We start from the raw sequence: 16,212 nt of genomic DNA, 5'->3' as shown, positions 1-16,212 counted from the left end.
GCCAGCCTCCACACAAAGTAGATGGACTGTTCCACAAGGATCAAAAGAGAGACAGTCTGCCTAGCTTCCTGCATGCTAAGAATATTGTTCGTTAGAACAAATATATGTAAATATTTAAACATGTTTATTGAGCCAAATTAATTCCTGGTGTAACCAAACAGAACTCAGGGAAGAGTGTGGCCCATCGTGAGCAATGAAAACAAAAAAAAGTTACAATAATCTCAAGCAGCTACATTTTTTTTTAAACTGCCTGGGAATGAACAATCCTCTTACGAATTGTCCTATATTTAAGGACAAAACGCTCTTCTTTGAAGGAGGAAAAGGAAGGTTGAAGAGAGAAAAAAAAATAGAAGATGTAGGCTATATATTATGTAAGGTTTCTCTTACCTGGAGAAAGACTCGCTTAGGTTTTGGATTAGTGGAATCAGAACTGTATGGGAAGAATACTCCACTGCAAACAAGAATTAGTGTAACTCCAAACACTGTAGTTAAAGTTATTAGTGTCTTCTTTGTACTTTTGGCAAGATAGATGAAGTTAAGCTAGAGAATAAAAATATCAGGCACCAGTTATGAAATTACTGCACCGAGTAGCAGTGTTAGTGTATTTCTAAAGGCCTAATTTATGGAATTCAGAGGACATTTTAAAATGTGATTATCTTCACAAGCGTTATTTAATTTGATGCACGAGACATTAAGTCATGCAGTCTTAAATAACCGATATGCTAGATCTATGTGCGGACTTCCTAGAGTTTTAAGAAAACACACACTGCTTTTTAAAATGTTCATTAGCAAATGGTACCTGATTATTTTTAATTAGAGGACTGTGTGAGGGCACATTGTTAAAAACAGTGCTGAAACATGAAGTTATCTATATATTATTCAGGTCAATTTATACTCAATGCCACATTCTTCCTAAATTACACTAAGTCCTAATTACCCTCCAGAATTAAAATCTCTCAAGAAAGTTAAATTATGTTTTTCAATTGAGGATAGTCTTTCCTTGCACTGATCTCTGTACCTCCATCCTACGGCAGATCTATCTTGTGTTCTGTCTAAATGGGTTTTCTTCAACTAACAATGTATTGTTTATTCATTTAAACTCTCTCCTGTACAATGGCTCAGTTTAATCTTATCATGAATGCAAAACAATCATCCTGAATACAGGAAAGGAAGTTTACAATGGGATGAACCCCCATTTTCATAGCCAGCAGGTTACTTCAGTATATTTTTTGGGTCAATATTCTGCTGGTCCTCTCAGGGACTCCTTCACCAATAGGGGAAAGTCACTGAACTTCCCCATCAGCATCTCATTTTCATATCATGTATAAAGCCAACTCTCTAGTCAGATACTGGGCAAAATTCAACCCTGTAACATGCACAACTCCAACCAACTTCACTGAGAGGAGCACACCGCTATATGAAGCTAGAATTTGGCTTTCAAGTATCCACAAACAGCATCTCTAGAGAGTCTAGTTTAATTTTACTGTATTGATTTAGTTACTTTTATGGGAGTTCCTTGTGATCAGCTAGCTTTTTAGCCTACAATTAAGCCACCATTAATTTCAAATATTCCTTTAAAAAGTAGCTCAATATATGGATTACAAGGTTTAAAAAAAAAAAAATCTCCTTACAAAATAGGAAGATAGAATTACAGTGCTGCTAAGGATAAAGGCTGCCAGCACTACATCAGGTGGAATTTCTGTACCACTTCGACCCATGATGGGAATGAACATTTCAAATATCGTCCAGGTGAGGTACATTATATAGAGGTATGGAATAAACATTCCCAGCATGTAAATCATGACAAATCTTATTGTGGCACCTACAGGAGAGAGATTAAAAAAAAACAAAAACAAGTAAGCATGATATTCTGTAGCCTATAAGATACAGAACTTGCAGTTTTAATTAGTTACTGTATACAATATCAAGGGACAAATGCAAGCTATTTCCAAGGGCGAGGTCCATCTACATGGACAGAAGGCTCCATTTGGTACAGACCATGCCAATGCAAGACATTTTTAAAGCCACATAATACTATACTTGTATTGTGAAAAAAGCTAAACAGACTTGTGTCTCAATATGTGTGTCTAACTATGACACTGGTTTAGGTACCATCTTTCATCTAAATGCAACTCTACCCCAATAGAACATGAATTTAGATATAACATGGTAAAGCAGCATTTCGCAGGGGGGGTGGGGGGCTGTGCACTCCAGCGGATCAAAGCAAGTTCGATATAACGCGGTTTCATCTATAATGCAGTAAGATTTTTTTGGCTCCCGAGGACAGCGTTATATCGGGGTAGAGGTGTATTTGAACAATGATCATAACTGAACATACTGATAATTTGCCCTACTGAGTCTATACTGATATAATATATATCTTATATATATTATACTAGTCGCCAAAAGCCGAGGCGCTTTCACATGGGTGTAGCATTTGGGCCAAATAACCCACATCTATGCAACATCCCTCAAATGGGCAAAGAAATTGTTGCATGCAAATTAGTTGTAAAGTAAGGGTGGTGGCAGGTTGAGTTACCTCTCATATCACAATGGTCTATGACTCTTGGCATGGCATAGATAATTAGCCATAGTGTAGCCGTACACCAAACAGGTGTAATTCGTAAAGTCAAAATAGCTGAGAATTTAGAAAGTAGATGGTAACAGACTGCAAACTCTAGTGATGATTGAATCTGGTGATATTCTGAACAAAAGAGACATGCTTGTTGCTGTTTCCATAGTTTCACACTGACTCAGACATTCTAGGCTTCAGGGCGACAATACTGGAATATTATCTAGAGAGCCCTGCAAATCCATGGATATCCGCTTTGTATCTGTGGATATCTGCGTCTATGGAGGCAGATATCCATGGACCATTTTTGCAGATCGGATGCAGATACAAATTTTGTATCCACACAGGGCTCTAATTATATAGATGACTCAAGCCACTCCTACATATATGCTCTATTCTTAAAAGCTGCCTTTCTGTCAAGGTTATAGTTATTCCTAACAAAAATGCTACTGGTTTTCTTAAGTCAGAATAATTCAGAGCTCAGAGAAGTTATTTTTGTTTAAAGAACCACACCACGTTCATGGGAATTCTCTTTAGTTTAGTTCAAGCTGGCTGTAATCATGCCCTGACATATAATAATTGAGCTCCCAGGTTGTCAAATAATAAAATACATTTTTACCTTTTTGTTTGAATTCTCTATAGGTCAATAGCTTTGTGAGTAAAGGAAACGCTACCCACATTGCACAGATGAATGCTGAGCAAAGGCCTAGCTGAGTGATTAGAACCAATGCAATAGACCAAACGAGAAGTGAGACATCAAAGAACATCTCCCCCAGGTACTGCTCATTTCTATTCTGTAAAGGAAAAAAAAGAGCAAAAATACAGAATTAGCCTACTCAGTGATCAGTGTGTGTATATATGTGTGTGTGTATATACACATCAGATCTCTTAAGGCCACTATTGCAAATTTCTGTTGCTTATACACATCTAAAGTTTTGTTTGGTCACCATCTATCCTTTTATAAACACTGCCACACCAATTTCTTTCCTTTTATGGAGCTATACAATGCTACATCAAAGCGGATTCAAAAAAGTAGTTTAACAGGAGATTAGTTTGGAAGTTGGCGGGAAGGCAGAGCGAATTAAAGGAAAAGAAAGGCAACATTTTCTAGATGTATGGTTTATGCACATTGCTTTTTACTTTCATATGTAGCAAACAGTTTGTCTGTAACCACATGAAAACACATTTCACAAACACTTAAGAAGATTCTGAGCTGCAGTTTTATCAGCAGCTGTTAACTATGCCTCTTCCTATATACTCGGTATTACTACTGCATATGCAATTACATTAAAGCCTTTTTTTGATATAGTATTCTATATTGTCCAAATGCGGGGGTTATTTTATTTTTTTTCAAAGGAAGCACCAGGGTCCACAGGCAAGATTAGGCACATTTTTAACACTGGTTAGCAATGTTACTGAAAACATGTGGTAAGAGATTTCACCTTTACCAAGTCAAGTTTGTTAAGTTTTAGTACTAGAAACCATTTCATCTTTATTTCTCTTGTAACCATTTCTGATTTTAATATCTTATACTCACTTAAAACGTATCTTCTTATATTTAAATAAACTTATTTTAGTCTTTAATCAAAACTAATCCAGTGTTGTGGTTAAACTGGATTGTGAGATAACTCCATTTAAACTAGCAGGACTGTTAGATATCGATCCCCTTAGAGGGGCAACAGACCTAAAATATCTGAGTTGTCCAGGAGAGGGTTGGGCAGTGCAGAACATACATTTTGAGGGGAAATTTGGGACTGAGAGTGTGTTGAGGTCACCATGCAAGTGGTAACCAAGGCTGGTGGAAACCAGAGTATGACTGAAGCATGTATAGCTGCAGCCTGCTAGCAAACTCGCAGGGTATGACCTGCATGCTGTTTGTTGTTTATTGAGGGGGCCGAAGTTGCAAGTTACGGCAGCAAAGCACTGCGACACACCCCAGGTTGCAGGACAAAGGCGACACAGCCCTTTAATGTCTGGATTGCACCCCGGAATGTCATAGCAACATGATGGCAAATGAAATTCAATGTCAATAATGCAAAGTAATGCTCAAAGGAGGTGAAAATGTAAACTACACCTTACAGAGTGCTAAATTAACTATATTTACTCAAGAAAGGGACCTGGACATCACTGTAGATAGCTCAATCAAGCTGTGGTCAAAAAAGCAAACAAGAAATTAGGATGCATAAGGAATGGGATGAACAACATGGAAATTATAATGCCATTATATAAGTCAATGGTATGGCCTCACCTAGCATACTGTATGCCAGGGGTCGGCAACCATTCAGAAGTGGTATGCCGAGTCTTTATTTATTCACTCTAATTTAAGGTTTCGCGTGCCAGTAATACATTTTAACGTTTTTAGAAGGTCTCTTTCTAGAAGTCTATAATATATAACTAAACTATTGTTGTATGTAAAGTAAATAAGGTTTTTAAAATGTTTAAGAAGCTTTATTTAAAATTAAATTAAAATGCAGAGCCCCCCCGGACCGGTGGCCAGGACCAGGGCAGTGAGTGCGCCACTGAAAATCAGCTCGTGTGCCGCCTTTGGCATGTGTGCCATAGGTTGCCTACCCCTGCTGTATGCAGTACTCAAAATGGAAAGTGCAGAATTAGAAATTCAAAGAAGAGCAACTAGAGAATGATCAAAGCCAGGTCAAAACTCATATGAAGAGATTGAAAAGATTGGGATTGTTATCTTAGAAAGGAGATAAATATGAGGGAACATGATAAAAGTATATAAATTAATTAATAGTATAGAGAAGGCAGACTGGAACGTCTGTTCTCTCTGCCTTATAACACAAGACTAAGGGGTCATTTAATAAAATTTATAAGGTAGGAAATTCAAAACAAATAAAAGGGATCACTTTTCCACACAGTCTCTTATTAATCTGAGGAACTAATTGTCATAGGCAGTTATCTGAAGCCAAAAAACTTAACAAGATTCAAAGAATGACTGAATAACTACATAGATGAAGAATATGCAGAGTTATCATAATTAGTGATAACAAGAATGCTTCAGGGTTAAACCAATTTAACTACTAGAGACCAGGATGAGACCTAATGTGGAAGAATTATCTTAAATTAGCCTACCATGCGGTTTTTCCCCTTTCTTCTGAAGCATCTGGTATTGGTCACTGTCAGACATAATATTCTGGACTGGATGGGTCTAGGGACTGATCCAGTTTGATATGTTTAAAAATATTAAACTTAACACCCCAAGAGAAGTCTTTTAAATACATGTTTGACAGAGATACAAATCTTCATGAAGCTTATGAGCCAACTGAACTGATGGGCTTTCAAGAAGTCAACACTTATCACAGTTCAGATTATTAAATCCCTGTTCTTCATCAGTATAATGATCTAAATTTTCTACTCTATGTCACCAAGTAGTAAACTACAAAGAATCAGCACTTACCTTATAATAGAACTTTTTGGCTAACGTGTGCACGAGGATTAGTTTAGCTGCAGCTGCAGTTCCATACAAGAAGATGGAGACATAGAAGTGGTTATACCAAGAAAGAGACTGTCCGATGAGAGAGATGAACACTGCCACAATAAGGACAGTCACTAATGTGGAGAACCAACTTAACAGTGTGAAACCCAATGCAACGGAGAGCTCCTTCATGTAGTTAATAGCTAAGGAAGAGAGAAAAAATAGTAAACTCAAATGCAATGGGCCATTTTATTAGCTACATCTTGCAGTTAGGGTGCTATACTGGGACTAAAATTACAACAATAATCACCGTGGTCATTAAAGCAATTAAATAAGATGCAATGTAGGTTTAGGGGTCTGCTGTTGAAGATTCCTTTGCAGCATCAGGGCCCAAGCTATCCAGCCCATGCCCTTATCACTACAAGATCCTTTCTTACTAAACTAGTGATTTGTTCAGGGCATTTCCCTTGAGAGATTATCCCACAGCATAGGAAACTTCAGGAAAGATTTTGTTTTTTTAAGGATTCCAGTTTATGTTTCCCAGAGAAAGAAGGTAGTTTCCGTGGGTTTGGTTTTGTTTATAAAGTTTTGCTAAAAGTATTTCTTTATTAAGTTATATTATATAATTATTAGTTCTGTGCTTGTTCTCCCCTCCCAATAATTAAAGGAGACTTAATTGCAGAGCATTTGGGATCAGAAAGGCATTTCCCCCCCAGATCAGATTGGCTGAGACCCTGGGGAGGCGGGGGGGGGGGTATCACCTTCCTCTGCAGCATGTGGCATGGGTCACTTACAGGTTTAAACTAGTGCAAATGGTGGATTCTCTGTAACTTGAAGTCTTTAAACCATGAGTTGAGGACTTCAGTAACTCAGCCAGGTTTAGGGGTCTATTTCAAGAGTGGGTGAGATTCTGTTGCCTGCAATGTGCAGGAGGTCTGACTAGATGGTCACAATGGTCCCTTCTGACCTTCAAGTCTATGAGTCTATTTAGTCTACATGGACAAGGTCCTTTCAATAACTTTCAGTACCCTTTTTCCTCTTAAAGACTGTTTTATTATTTGCTGTTTTTTGACAAATCTGTATGTAAAAAGATACCCCTTTTTAAAAAAAAATAATAAAAAAAGCAGGAGGAAAAGGAAAAAGCTCTGCCCCTGTTACTAAAACTAACATAAACTGGACATTGTGTAATTTTGAAATAATTTCAGGTTACTGTTTTTAACTTTTAAAAAATGCCATTGAAATTTTCATGAAAAGCTGAGCTACAACACATTCTTGGTTTTGGGCCTAGAGGGGATCCCTTTATCACTTTAGTCATTTCATGCTCGAGTGACTTAATACAATGAGTTCCAAAGCAACTGACACAAGCTACTGAGTAGACAATATCCATTTTAAAGTTCATCTATGCAAGTAATTGCATAATCTGCTGATAATTTCCTATCATATCAACTCCTGTTTATTTAAAAACTTACCAAGTTCCTCCTCTTCAGAAAAATCACATTGTTCTTAGCTGGACTTACCCCTGTTTCTGGGCTGTAATATTTTTTTCCCTAGATAAAGGACAGTAACTGCAGTTATTATATAGTTCATGATGGTGCCAACACGAGCAGGGTAGGCCAGGACAAACAGACCAAACACATCAAAGAAGACCACATTTCCATGCCGATAGTCAAAAGATTTGGCCAATTTATCTGATGTTGCTAAGTATTTTAGCATTCCTAAAATATTGTCACCTGTTTAAGGGGGAAAAAAGACAATATATATATATATATATATATAAAATATGAAAATAGGAAAGACAAGAGCATAGTTCTATATATATAGATGTTATAAAAAAAGAAAAATATTACATCTAAAATTATACTTCTACATCACATTAGAAATGTGTTTAATGAATCTTTTAGCTGTCATTACATATTTCATTACGCACAACACAAAATATTCTTCTAAACCAGGACTTCTCAAACTTCACCGCGACCCCCTTCTGACAACAAAAAATACTACGCAACCCCTAAGTCTGCCTGTCTCCCACTGCCCCAGGTGGGGCGCCAAAGCCCGAGCCTCACTGCCCCAAGGGCTTCAGCTCCATCAGGGGGCCTGTAACCTAAGCCCTGTTGCTCAGGGGCAGTGGGGCTTGGGCTTCAGCCCTGAGACCCAGCAAGTCTAAGCCAACTCTGGCGATCCCATTAAAATTGGGTTACAACCCACTTTGGGGTCCTGACCCACAGTTTGAAAACCACTGTTCTAAACCTGCGTAGTGATCCTTGATATAAACATCCTTGGGAACCAAGCTCTAAGCAGTGAACTGCGTTTGCTGTAACAAATTATCAAAATGAGGAGCATCAGCTTTACAACAGGGATAGGGGAAAAAACAGAAGCACACTAGGGCATCTTGCAACTGTATTACTTTAAAAAAAATAAAAAAAACCACACACACACACACACACACACACACACTTAAAACTGTTTGATCTCCATGAAAGTTATTCACAGAACTCTGCTGCTGACCCAATTCCTTCAACTAAAACCGAACAAATATTAGCTATATAATTTGTTCATAACTACAAGAGGACAACTGTTGCTTGAGTGCCTATAAAAAGATTGAGAAACAAGCCTGGAAAGAGTAAAGCTGATTTAATTCTGCTAGTCAAAGAAAGAAGACACTAATTTTGTTAATATTCCTGGTGGTGGCTAACACACACTTTTGGGTGTTGTGGTTTTTCAAAAAAAATTATTAATTACTTTTACAGATTCTTTACTTAAGTGTAAATTTATTGCTTATAAAAGGTGAAATATTGACCGACCAGGAAAGTGAATTCTCCTCTTTACCATGGAAATAACAAAATATGGGCTGTGGCGGCATCAGAAGCTTGCCAAGACTGTCCTGCCATTTTGGTTCTGCCCTGGTTCGGGAAGGACCAGTTCTAGAGGCGGTTCAGTCTCCATGCCACCCATTTAACCCTCAGTCTCCTTGTGGAGAATATTAAAGACGGATGCAAAGTATTGTGGATATTTACCCATAGGAAAATGGCCAGAGATAGATCTTTGAACAGTCCTCAGACGGAGATGAATTTGGTCACCACTGGCCTGGCCAGATTTCAATCTGAAAGAGGCTCCATAGATTGTTACAAATCACAAGCCACTGAATTCTGAGAAGTTTTATTTCTTTTGAGGTTTACCAATGTTTAGATTATGCATCACTAATCGTTAAGAAATTTCCAATTTATAGAAGCTATGATAAGGATTAGTGGGAAAAGGAAGCAATTTCCATTTAGCGACATTCTTTATCAAATTTTTGATGGAAGTCTGAATACCAACCTGCTCTCTGAATTGAATCCGTTAGAATTCTGTCTGGTGTGTCATATTTTGTATGGTAAATGTAGCCATTTTCAATAAAAGCCAAGTCTATTCCTATGAAGATAGAAAAGGACTATGATTAAAATTACCTAAACCTAATCAAACACTTGAAAGCTTTCAGAACATTTTACAAAATAAAAAATAGTTTTGTTCTACCAATGTAACCCAACAATCACTTTTGACTACTATGACTTGAACAGCTTACCACATGTAGTAAGACTGCTTAAGAACCAATTTTGTAACAGAACATGGACATATTTAATTAAAGGTATATGAAAATATTTGGTCCTTCTGTATTTTACTGTCATGCCTGGTGTACACACACACACACACACACACACACACACCCCTTCCCTCTACTGTAGAAAGTCATGCCTATACCAATATTCCTGATCACCTGATTCTCTAATGAGGCTAGTCTCTAGCCTCCAAGGACAGCATAAGCCTCCTACCACCTTCCATAGTTTATTTGGAGACTGGTTGTCTGCCTGAAGCAGTGGAATATCACTCTTACCAGCCAACGGCCAAATTCTGTGCTTTCCCAACATCATCGCTAAAGATTCAGTGTGGTTCTACACAGAAAAGCAACTAGAAAATGTAATCCTGAGATTGCATGACTACCACCGCTTAACAATTCTGTGTTGTCAGTTTACAGGTAAAAAGAGATTTATTTTTTTTTGTAATTGCCAGTCCTGCAAAGTCTACCTGGGCTCCAAGAATCAAGCTGATTTCTTTCCTTCCCATGAATCACCACTAGCAGAGGTTCTGCAAGCCAAATGATGCCTTCAGTGTACCCCTGTGCAATTCATAGTGTGTACGCTTACAGTAGTACCTGCATACTTAGTGCTGTCACTGATTTTGTATCGCTGTAGCTGATCAAAACAAACAATTCTGTTGGTGCACAAGAAGGAATAGAATCCATTTCTCAAACACAGCTGTTTTCGCTCTGCATGGCTATCAGAAGAAAGGCAATAAAAACCTCATTTGCCACCTAATAGAGCAGATAGGTTTCCAAACACACATGGACCCAGATTAGCTATATCAGAAGGTACTTTGCTTACACAATTCATTTTGAGATTAAAAGTGTGCTTTAGAACAGTTCAGAGCATGCAGTACAATACTTTGTTTTAGCCATGCCATGTCCTTACGCGTCACTCTGTGCAGACCACTTTTCTAGAGAACAAGATACCTCAGGGTTCATTCAAAGCTAGACATATTAAAATACCTTAAATCCTCCTCCTCCTATAGAAATCTATTTTCCTTTAGCATTTGTGCCAAGTGAGATGTCATTTTGTGCTGTCTTCTCCAATTAAACCACCCATTATTTAAGTAGTTAGGAAAAAGGGATTAGTGTGAATTGTAAACTAAGGATTCAAAAGTCCCCATTCCTGACCATCTGGAGCATGACTACTGCAATGAAACTAGTAAGACTGCAGCCATAAAAGTTACAAATCTAAAAGCGATGCTTCTTTTTTCCCCGTCTTCCCCCGGTGCTCAATGCTGTCATAGAGGAAAGCATTTTATACTTTCAAACCTGCTGTACTTTGCCAATGTGGTACCTTTTTGGTTTAAGATCAAATGTAGTTCACTATTATTAATATATTAATCCACAACTTAAAAGTCAGAGAATTTTCAGTGTGCCATGGCATTTAGCACTAATGTGCTAGAAGTCAGGGGGCTGACAGAGAATGAAGACACACTGAAACAGAGAACACTCAGGACCCTGAGTGTATGCACCAAGTCTGTGTGGGACACCAAAAAACCATGAGGGTTATTTTCCTAGGGGAGAAATACAATATGTTCCTCCTAAACTTAAGCAGATACCAAGTCAAGTTTCAGTTTGGAGTTCATGGCCTAGAGCCCAAACCCTAAAACCGTTACGTGAGTGAGCATTTACAGGATTAGCCCCTTGTTATAAATCTAGATAAGGGTTAAATAATGCCCCCCATTGACAGGTTCTCTGATAACATACCTGGAATATTCCCGAAGTCCCTGTAGATACGGAAGTCTGTATCTGCAGGAATAATTCCACTCTGAAACACTTCCTGTGCCACCACAGAGGCAAAGGGATGTTTGGCTGCAAAGACATATGCTTGCACCAACCAAGGATTTTCAGGCCCTGCCAATAGAAAGCAAGGGATTTACAAAAACTGGAGAATCATATACAAGATCAAAACTAAAGGAATGAAGGCTGCTAAAAGGAGGCATCACTGGGCTTAAATATCTGATTCCTGGGAAACATCTTAATTATTTTGTAGGCAGGTCTACCTGATATGAAGGAGTAGATTCTGAACCCATCTACCCCAAAACCAAGCAAATACTCAAAGAAGAACTAGGCACATTCAATTACATCTAGCCAGTCTCTGGATTAAGTATCAGTGTTCACCCATAAAAACAGACCTGAATGGAAAACTGTTTTCTTCCGTGTTTCCACAGTTTCTCCCTTAAATAAGTTTCATGCTGCTCCTTAGTTAATCTCTCAAATATGTTGCTGTGTGAGAGCATAAGATTGAGAGTAAGGACTGTAAACCAGATTGGAAGTGGACGGGAAGAGAGAGAAAACTGAAGTTTTATCAGGATCATATCGATATCATATTGAGTGAGAGTCATGACCTCTAGGATTTAAAAAAAAAAAAAAAAAACTGACTTGTAGGGTTTTTCATGTCATTGTCCTTCATTCCAACCAGCCCACTTCTTAATGCATTCATTTACAAATATTCTCTATACATCCAGCATAATGGAATATTAGTAACTAAAAAGAGGTCATGAAAAATATGGGAAATTTCTCTATTTTTTAAAAATTAACACAAAAGTGATCAGGGAAATGGAGTCACACTTTTTTTTTTGGCCACAGGGTCTGAAAGGGCTAATTTCTATCATAGGGCAGAGGGAAAGTAATGAAGTGGCTGCGTGTGCATCAGTAGGCATATGCATGATCAAGCAAGAACCATCAACATATGAATGGTGTTACCGTGGAGGTATAATGGAAGACCAACAGCCGAATCCAACTTTTAATGACTGCCAGCCAAGGCAGGCTGAACATGTGAAAGAAGTGTGACTGGAGCTTGAAACAAAGAACTGAGATGTTAGACTATAATAAGAATGCTACGACCCAGTGCAGTAGAGAGTGAAATCCTAGATGTTTGGGCAAGACATGCACTCTATGCTGCAGCACACACGTGTAGGTATATTAGAATGGTAAAGCAAAGCCTAAGGACCTAAATATTATATTACAGTTGACTAATAAATGATATCTTGTTTTGAAACGGCTGTCCTGTGTTGCTGCAAACATTTGCTCGTTGCAGACCTCCCAAGAGGGCAAGTCTCTAATAGGGGTTTGAGCTCTTTTGGACCTACCAATGGTCAACCAAAAGGTGTTGAAGCCAAGGACCCAGTCTTGGAGTAGCTGAGTGGAAGGGCTGTCTCCTGTAAAAAGGGAGGCCTAGGAAAAAGACAATTACACTCCCAGAGACACCATATAAAGGCTGGTTGGAGGCATAGAGTGCTTTGTGGATCCATGACACATGATTATCAATTTTATTGTAAATCCTTCTCTTCTCATAATTTCCTAAGGGAAATTTATATGCTTTTATGACCTTCTTATTTTTAAACTAAAATGTTTCCCATGACAAGCAACCAGCCTTAATCACAACTGTATCAGTGATTAGATACAATTATTGGTTCAACATAAAACAGTAAGGATTACTGCATATCTCCAGTTCACAATGCTCAAATCCCATTTTCCCATGCAACAAACACTAATCTCAGTGTTTAAAAACAAGTTAAAGCCCTTTCATCATGAGAGATTAAAGTCAATCTAAAATAAACTGTTTGAAAACTGTGAGGATTTAATGTAAGATTGCTAATGTCATTCAGTAAATCTCTTAAAACATCACCGTACAAAAGATTCAAGTAGTATACAAGTCTTTACCTGTGACGTTATTACGAACAAGGATTTTTAAAATTGTATGAATTGCATTAATTTATTTTTCACTATTTAAACCATTTTTACTGTTGATACTTTGTTCATTTTGGACACTGAAAATAAGCTAACATGGTGTCCTATGTTTTAGCAAAGCACCGAGCCCATTTTAGCACACCTTAGGAAGGAAGTTAACCAAGGTGGCTTTAAGCCTAGTGTTGCCAATCCTCCAAGATTGTCCTGGAGTCCCCAGGAATTAAAGATTTAACTTTAATTAAAGATTATGTCATGTGATGAACCCTCCAGGAATAAATCCAACCAAAATTTGCTCCCTATTTAAACCATGTTTACACCCCACCCCTAGCTTGATGCCAGTTCTGCACCATGAAGACTCCAACATGGATTTGAGCACCCTCAGGGGCTGGCTCCATAGCCCAGGAGCCACTACCATGGCTCTACATCACTTTAGGTTTCCCCAGGCAAAGGGGATTCTTCAATTGGCAGGTTTACGGATTCTTCACACCATCAGAACAGCATAGAGCAGACAGAGGTACTGGGGAATTTAGCACTGTGGTCCCTACCACAACTTAAAAAAAAAAATCTCTCACTTGATTACAATCAGTTTCACTTTCTGACTCTTGTGCAATAGCACAGTGATGCAGTGTTTGACCTACACACTCTTCTGGAGAGGTTTTAATCCAAGATGAAAGGATGGCTTGATTAAGGTTTTACAAAAGACTCCTCCTGCCCCCAAACCAAAATCCTTCCTAATCTGGGCCTAAAACTACACAGTCTCTTTTTATAATGTATAAATCTAAGTAACTCTTTAGGACATATTGTTGATCAATAAACATTTATATAGCAGTAGCACATAGACCCCTCAATTAATTTGGGCCCCATGGTGCTAGCCACTGTACAAAAATGACAGTTCTCACCCCAATCCACCTACGAGATTTCTTTAAAAAAAAAAAAAAAAAGATATCACAGGCAGAGGAGATAAACAAGGATGGGGAAGACAGGATAACAGATAAATATCACATGAGCACAATTAGCCATTTAGTAGCAGTGACTACAGCTCACCACTTTCCTAGCCATTATCAGGCTGTAATTTATGGTATGCATTACATAAGAGGCAAGTTTTGACGACGGTAAGGTGGCAAGCAGCTTTATAGATTTTGACTCTGAGCGTTTTCCCCCACTCATAAGATGAAGTACGAGAGAGAAAGCCTGAAAGTGCTCGGACAGTCAGGCAATCAAGGCTGGCATCATGGTCAGAATGGTGCCAAGAGATGACCTTGTGATAACAGCCTGGCTAAGTAGGTTGGGGGAAAGTTGTAGAGGACTTTGAAAGTAAGGACAATACGTTTTTGCTTGATGCACTGGAAGAGGAGATGCCAGTCAAGGGACTTCAGATGGGCCTGACAGAGCAGTGAGCCAGGAAGGGTATCTTAGCAGCCACATTCTGCATAGATTTGAGTGGGGGAAGCTGCAGGCTTCAGTGCCAGAGAGGTGGTATTAACAGTAATCATGGCAGAAGATGATCACGGCATGGACTAGAGTTTTAGCAGTGTGAGCAAAGAGGAAATGTAGGATCTTGGAGATGCTGTACAGGAAGAATCAGCAAGGTTTAGACATGTTGGTCAAAGGAGAGGGCTCAATCGAAGAAGATGCCAAGTTTATAAGCTTCAAAGACAGAGAAAAGATGACTATGTAGTTCACTGTGATAAAAAAAAATGGGGGAGAGAGAAGGGCTTTTGAGAAGTTCAAGAATTCACTGAAACAGACATGTTTTTCTACTCTTCCCCTCAGTCAGCTCTTTAAAGCAGTTACAAGTTTGATTAAATTTTTTTTTTAAATTAAATCTACATACCACTGACTTTGTGCTACAAACTGTTAGCACCATAGCAACATGTACTGGAAACGGTCAATACCATCGTAAATAGTCACCACTTATTGAAATCTCATGTCACTCTTAATGGCAGAGCCCTGTCAGATCATTCAGTCCATCTCTTTCACTTCCAATCAGTACTGTTCCCTACAGAACAGTTTCAAGAGCCATATCTTGCTCGCATTGAAGTAAGTTAGGGTGTTATCATTACATTCTACTGGAGGACTGAGAACTAATTTCACGTTTGAATATCTATAGTGACAGGAGCAATTAACTCTCCTTAGAAGTAACATAAAGGCTGAACTAGTGGCACAATAGCACAAGGTTTTTTTAAATGCCCTTCTTCGTTTTAAAACTCCTTTCAGAAATGCCTCTCTCTGTGTCTCTCCAGACTAGACTAATAATCTTATACTGAAATCATGGCACTGGTTGTGACAAAGGGCCCTCTTGGCTACTTCCAGCACACAGAGCACTTCTGCAGTGATTCACCTGGCTTTTTGCTTGTTGATCTTGTAAATACTTTCCTGTTTAGTACAGAAGTCTGTTGATGGCCAGCACTTCAGAAGATTAAATTAATTTAAACAAGTCAACAACACTTTTTAAATGCTGTTTTGAACACCACTATTGTCAAAGCATTTTTTCAAGAACCATTTCTCTATATGCATTTAATTATCAATGTAATACCTGGAAAGGAAGTAAGAGACATAATTGTTTGAAAATGCATAACAAAGTAAATCACTTTCCCCTAAAGGAGTATTTCTTACTTCATCTGAAGGGTAGTAATATTTAACCTTCATTTAGTACTTTAGATCTTTAAAGCAATGTATAAACTTCTACCAAATCCTCAAAACTCTTGAAGAGGTATTAGCAGTATTAATCTCCCACTTCACTGACTGGGAAATAGATTAAGTAATACGGTGATGACAACATAGTGAGTCACTGGTAAAACTGGGAACAGTTCTCAGACATTCCTGACTTCCTGTCTCAGGTTCATTACTCTACCCCAGTGGTCTTCAAGCTGGGGTATGCAGAGGTCTTCCAGA

The 16,212-nt window shown here is 38.3% G+C and overlaps 1 protein-coding gene across 7 annotated transcripts in view; it reads right to left on the bottom strand.

Annotated features, from left to right (window-relative positions):
- Positions 1-16,212, bottom strand: part of ERMP1 (endoplasmic reticulum metallopeptidase 1) — a 47,828-nt gene that overhangs the window by 10,578 nt on the left and 21,038 nt on the right. For 6 of the 7 annotated variants that reach the window (XM_039543375.1, XM_039543370.1, XM_039543371.1 and 3 more), the window contains exons 5-11: positions 11,332-11,478; positions 9,321-9,413; positions 7,523-7,735; positions 5,988-6,208; positions 3,192-3,366; positions 1,632-1,822; positions 388-540 (exon numbers count right to left, since the gene is read on the bottom strand). In XM_039543375.1, the coding sequence (XP_039399309.1) occupies positions 388-540; positions 1,632-1,822; positions 3,192-3,366; positions 5,988-6,208; positions 7,523-7,735; positions 9,321-9,413; positions 11,332-11,478 (1,193 nt within the window). The remainder of the gene's footprint in view (positions 1-387; positions 541-1,631; positions 1,823-3,191; positions 3,367-5,987; positions 6,209-7,522; positions 7,736-9,320; positions 9,414-11,331; positions 11,479-16,212) is intronic. The other variant, XM_039543372.1, reaches the window with a different exon arrangement.

The sequence above is a fragment of the Mauremys reevesii genome, linkage group 6 (assembly GCF_016161935.1).
Source record: "Mauremys reevesii isolate NIE-2019 linkage group 6, ASM1616193v1, whole genome shotgun sequence".
NCBI classification, from domain to species: domain Eukaryota; kingdom Metazoa; phylum Chordata; order Testudines; family Geoemydidae; genus Mauremys; species Mauremys reevesii.
This window is presented reverse-complemented; position numbering and strand designations above follow the sequence as displayed.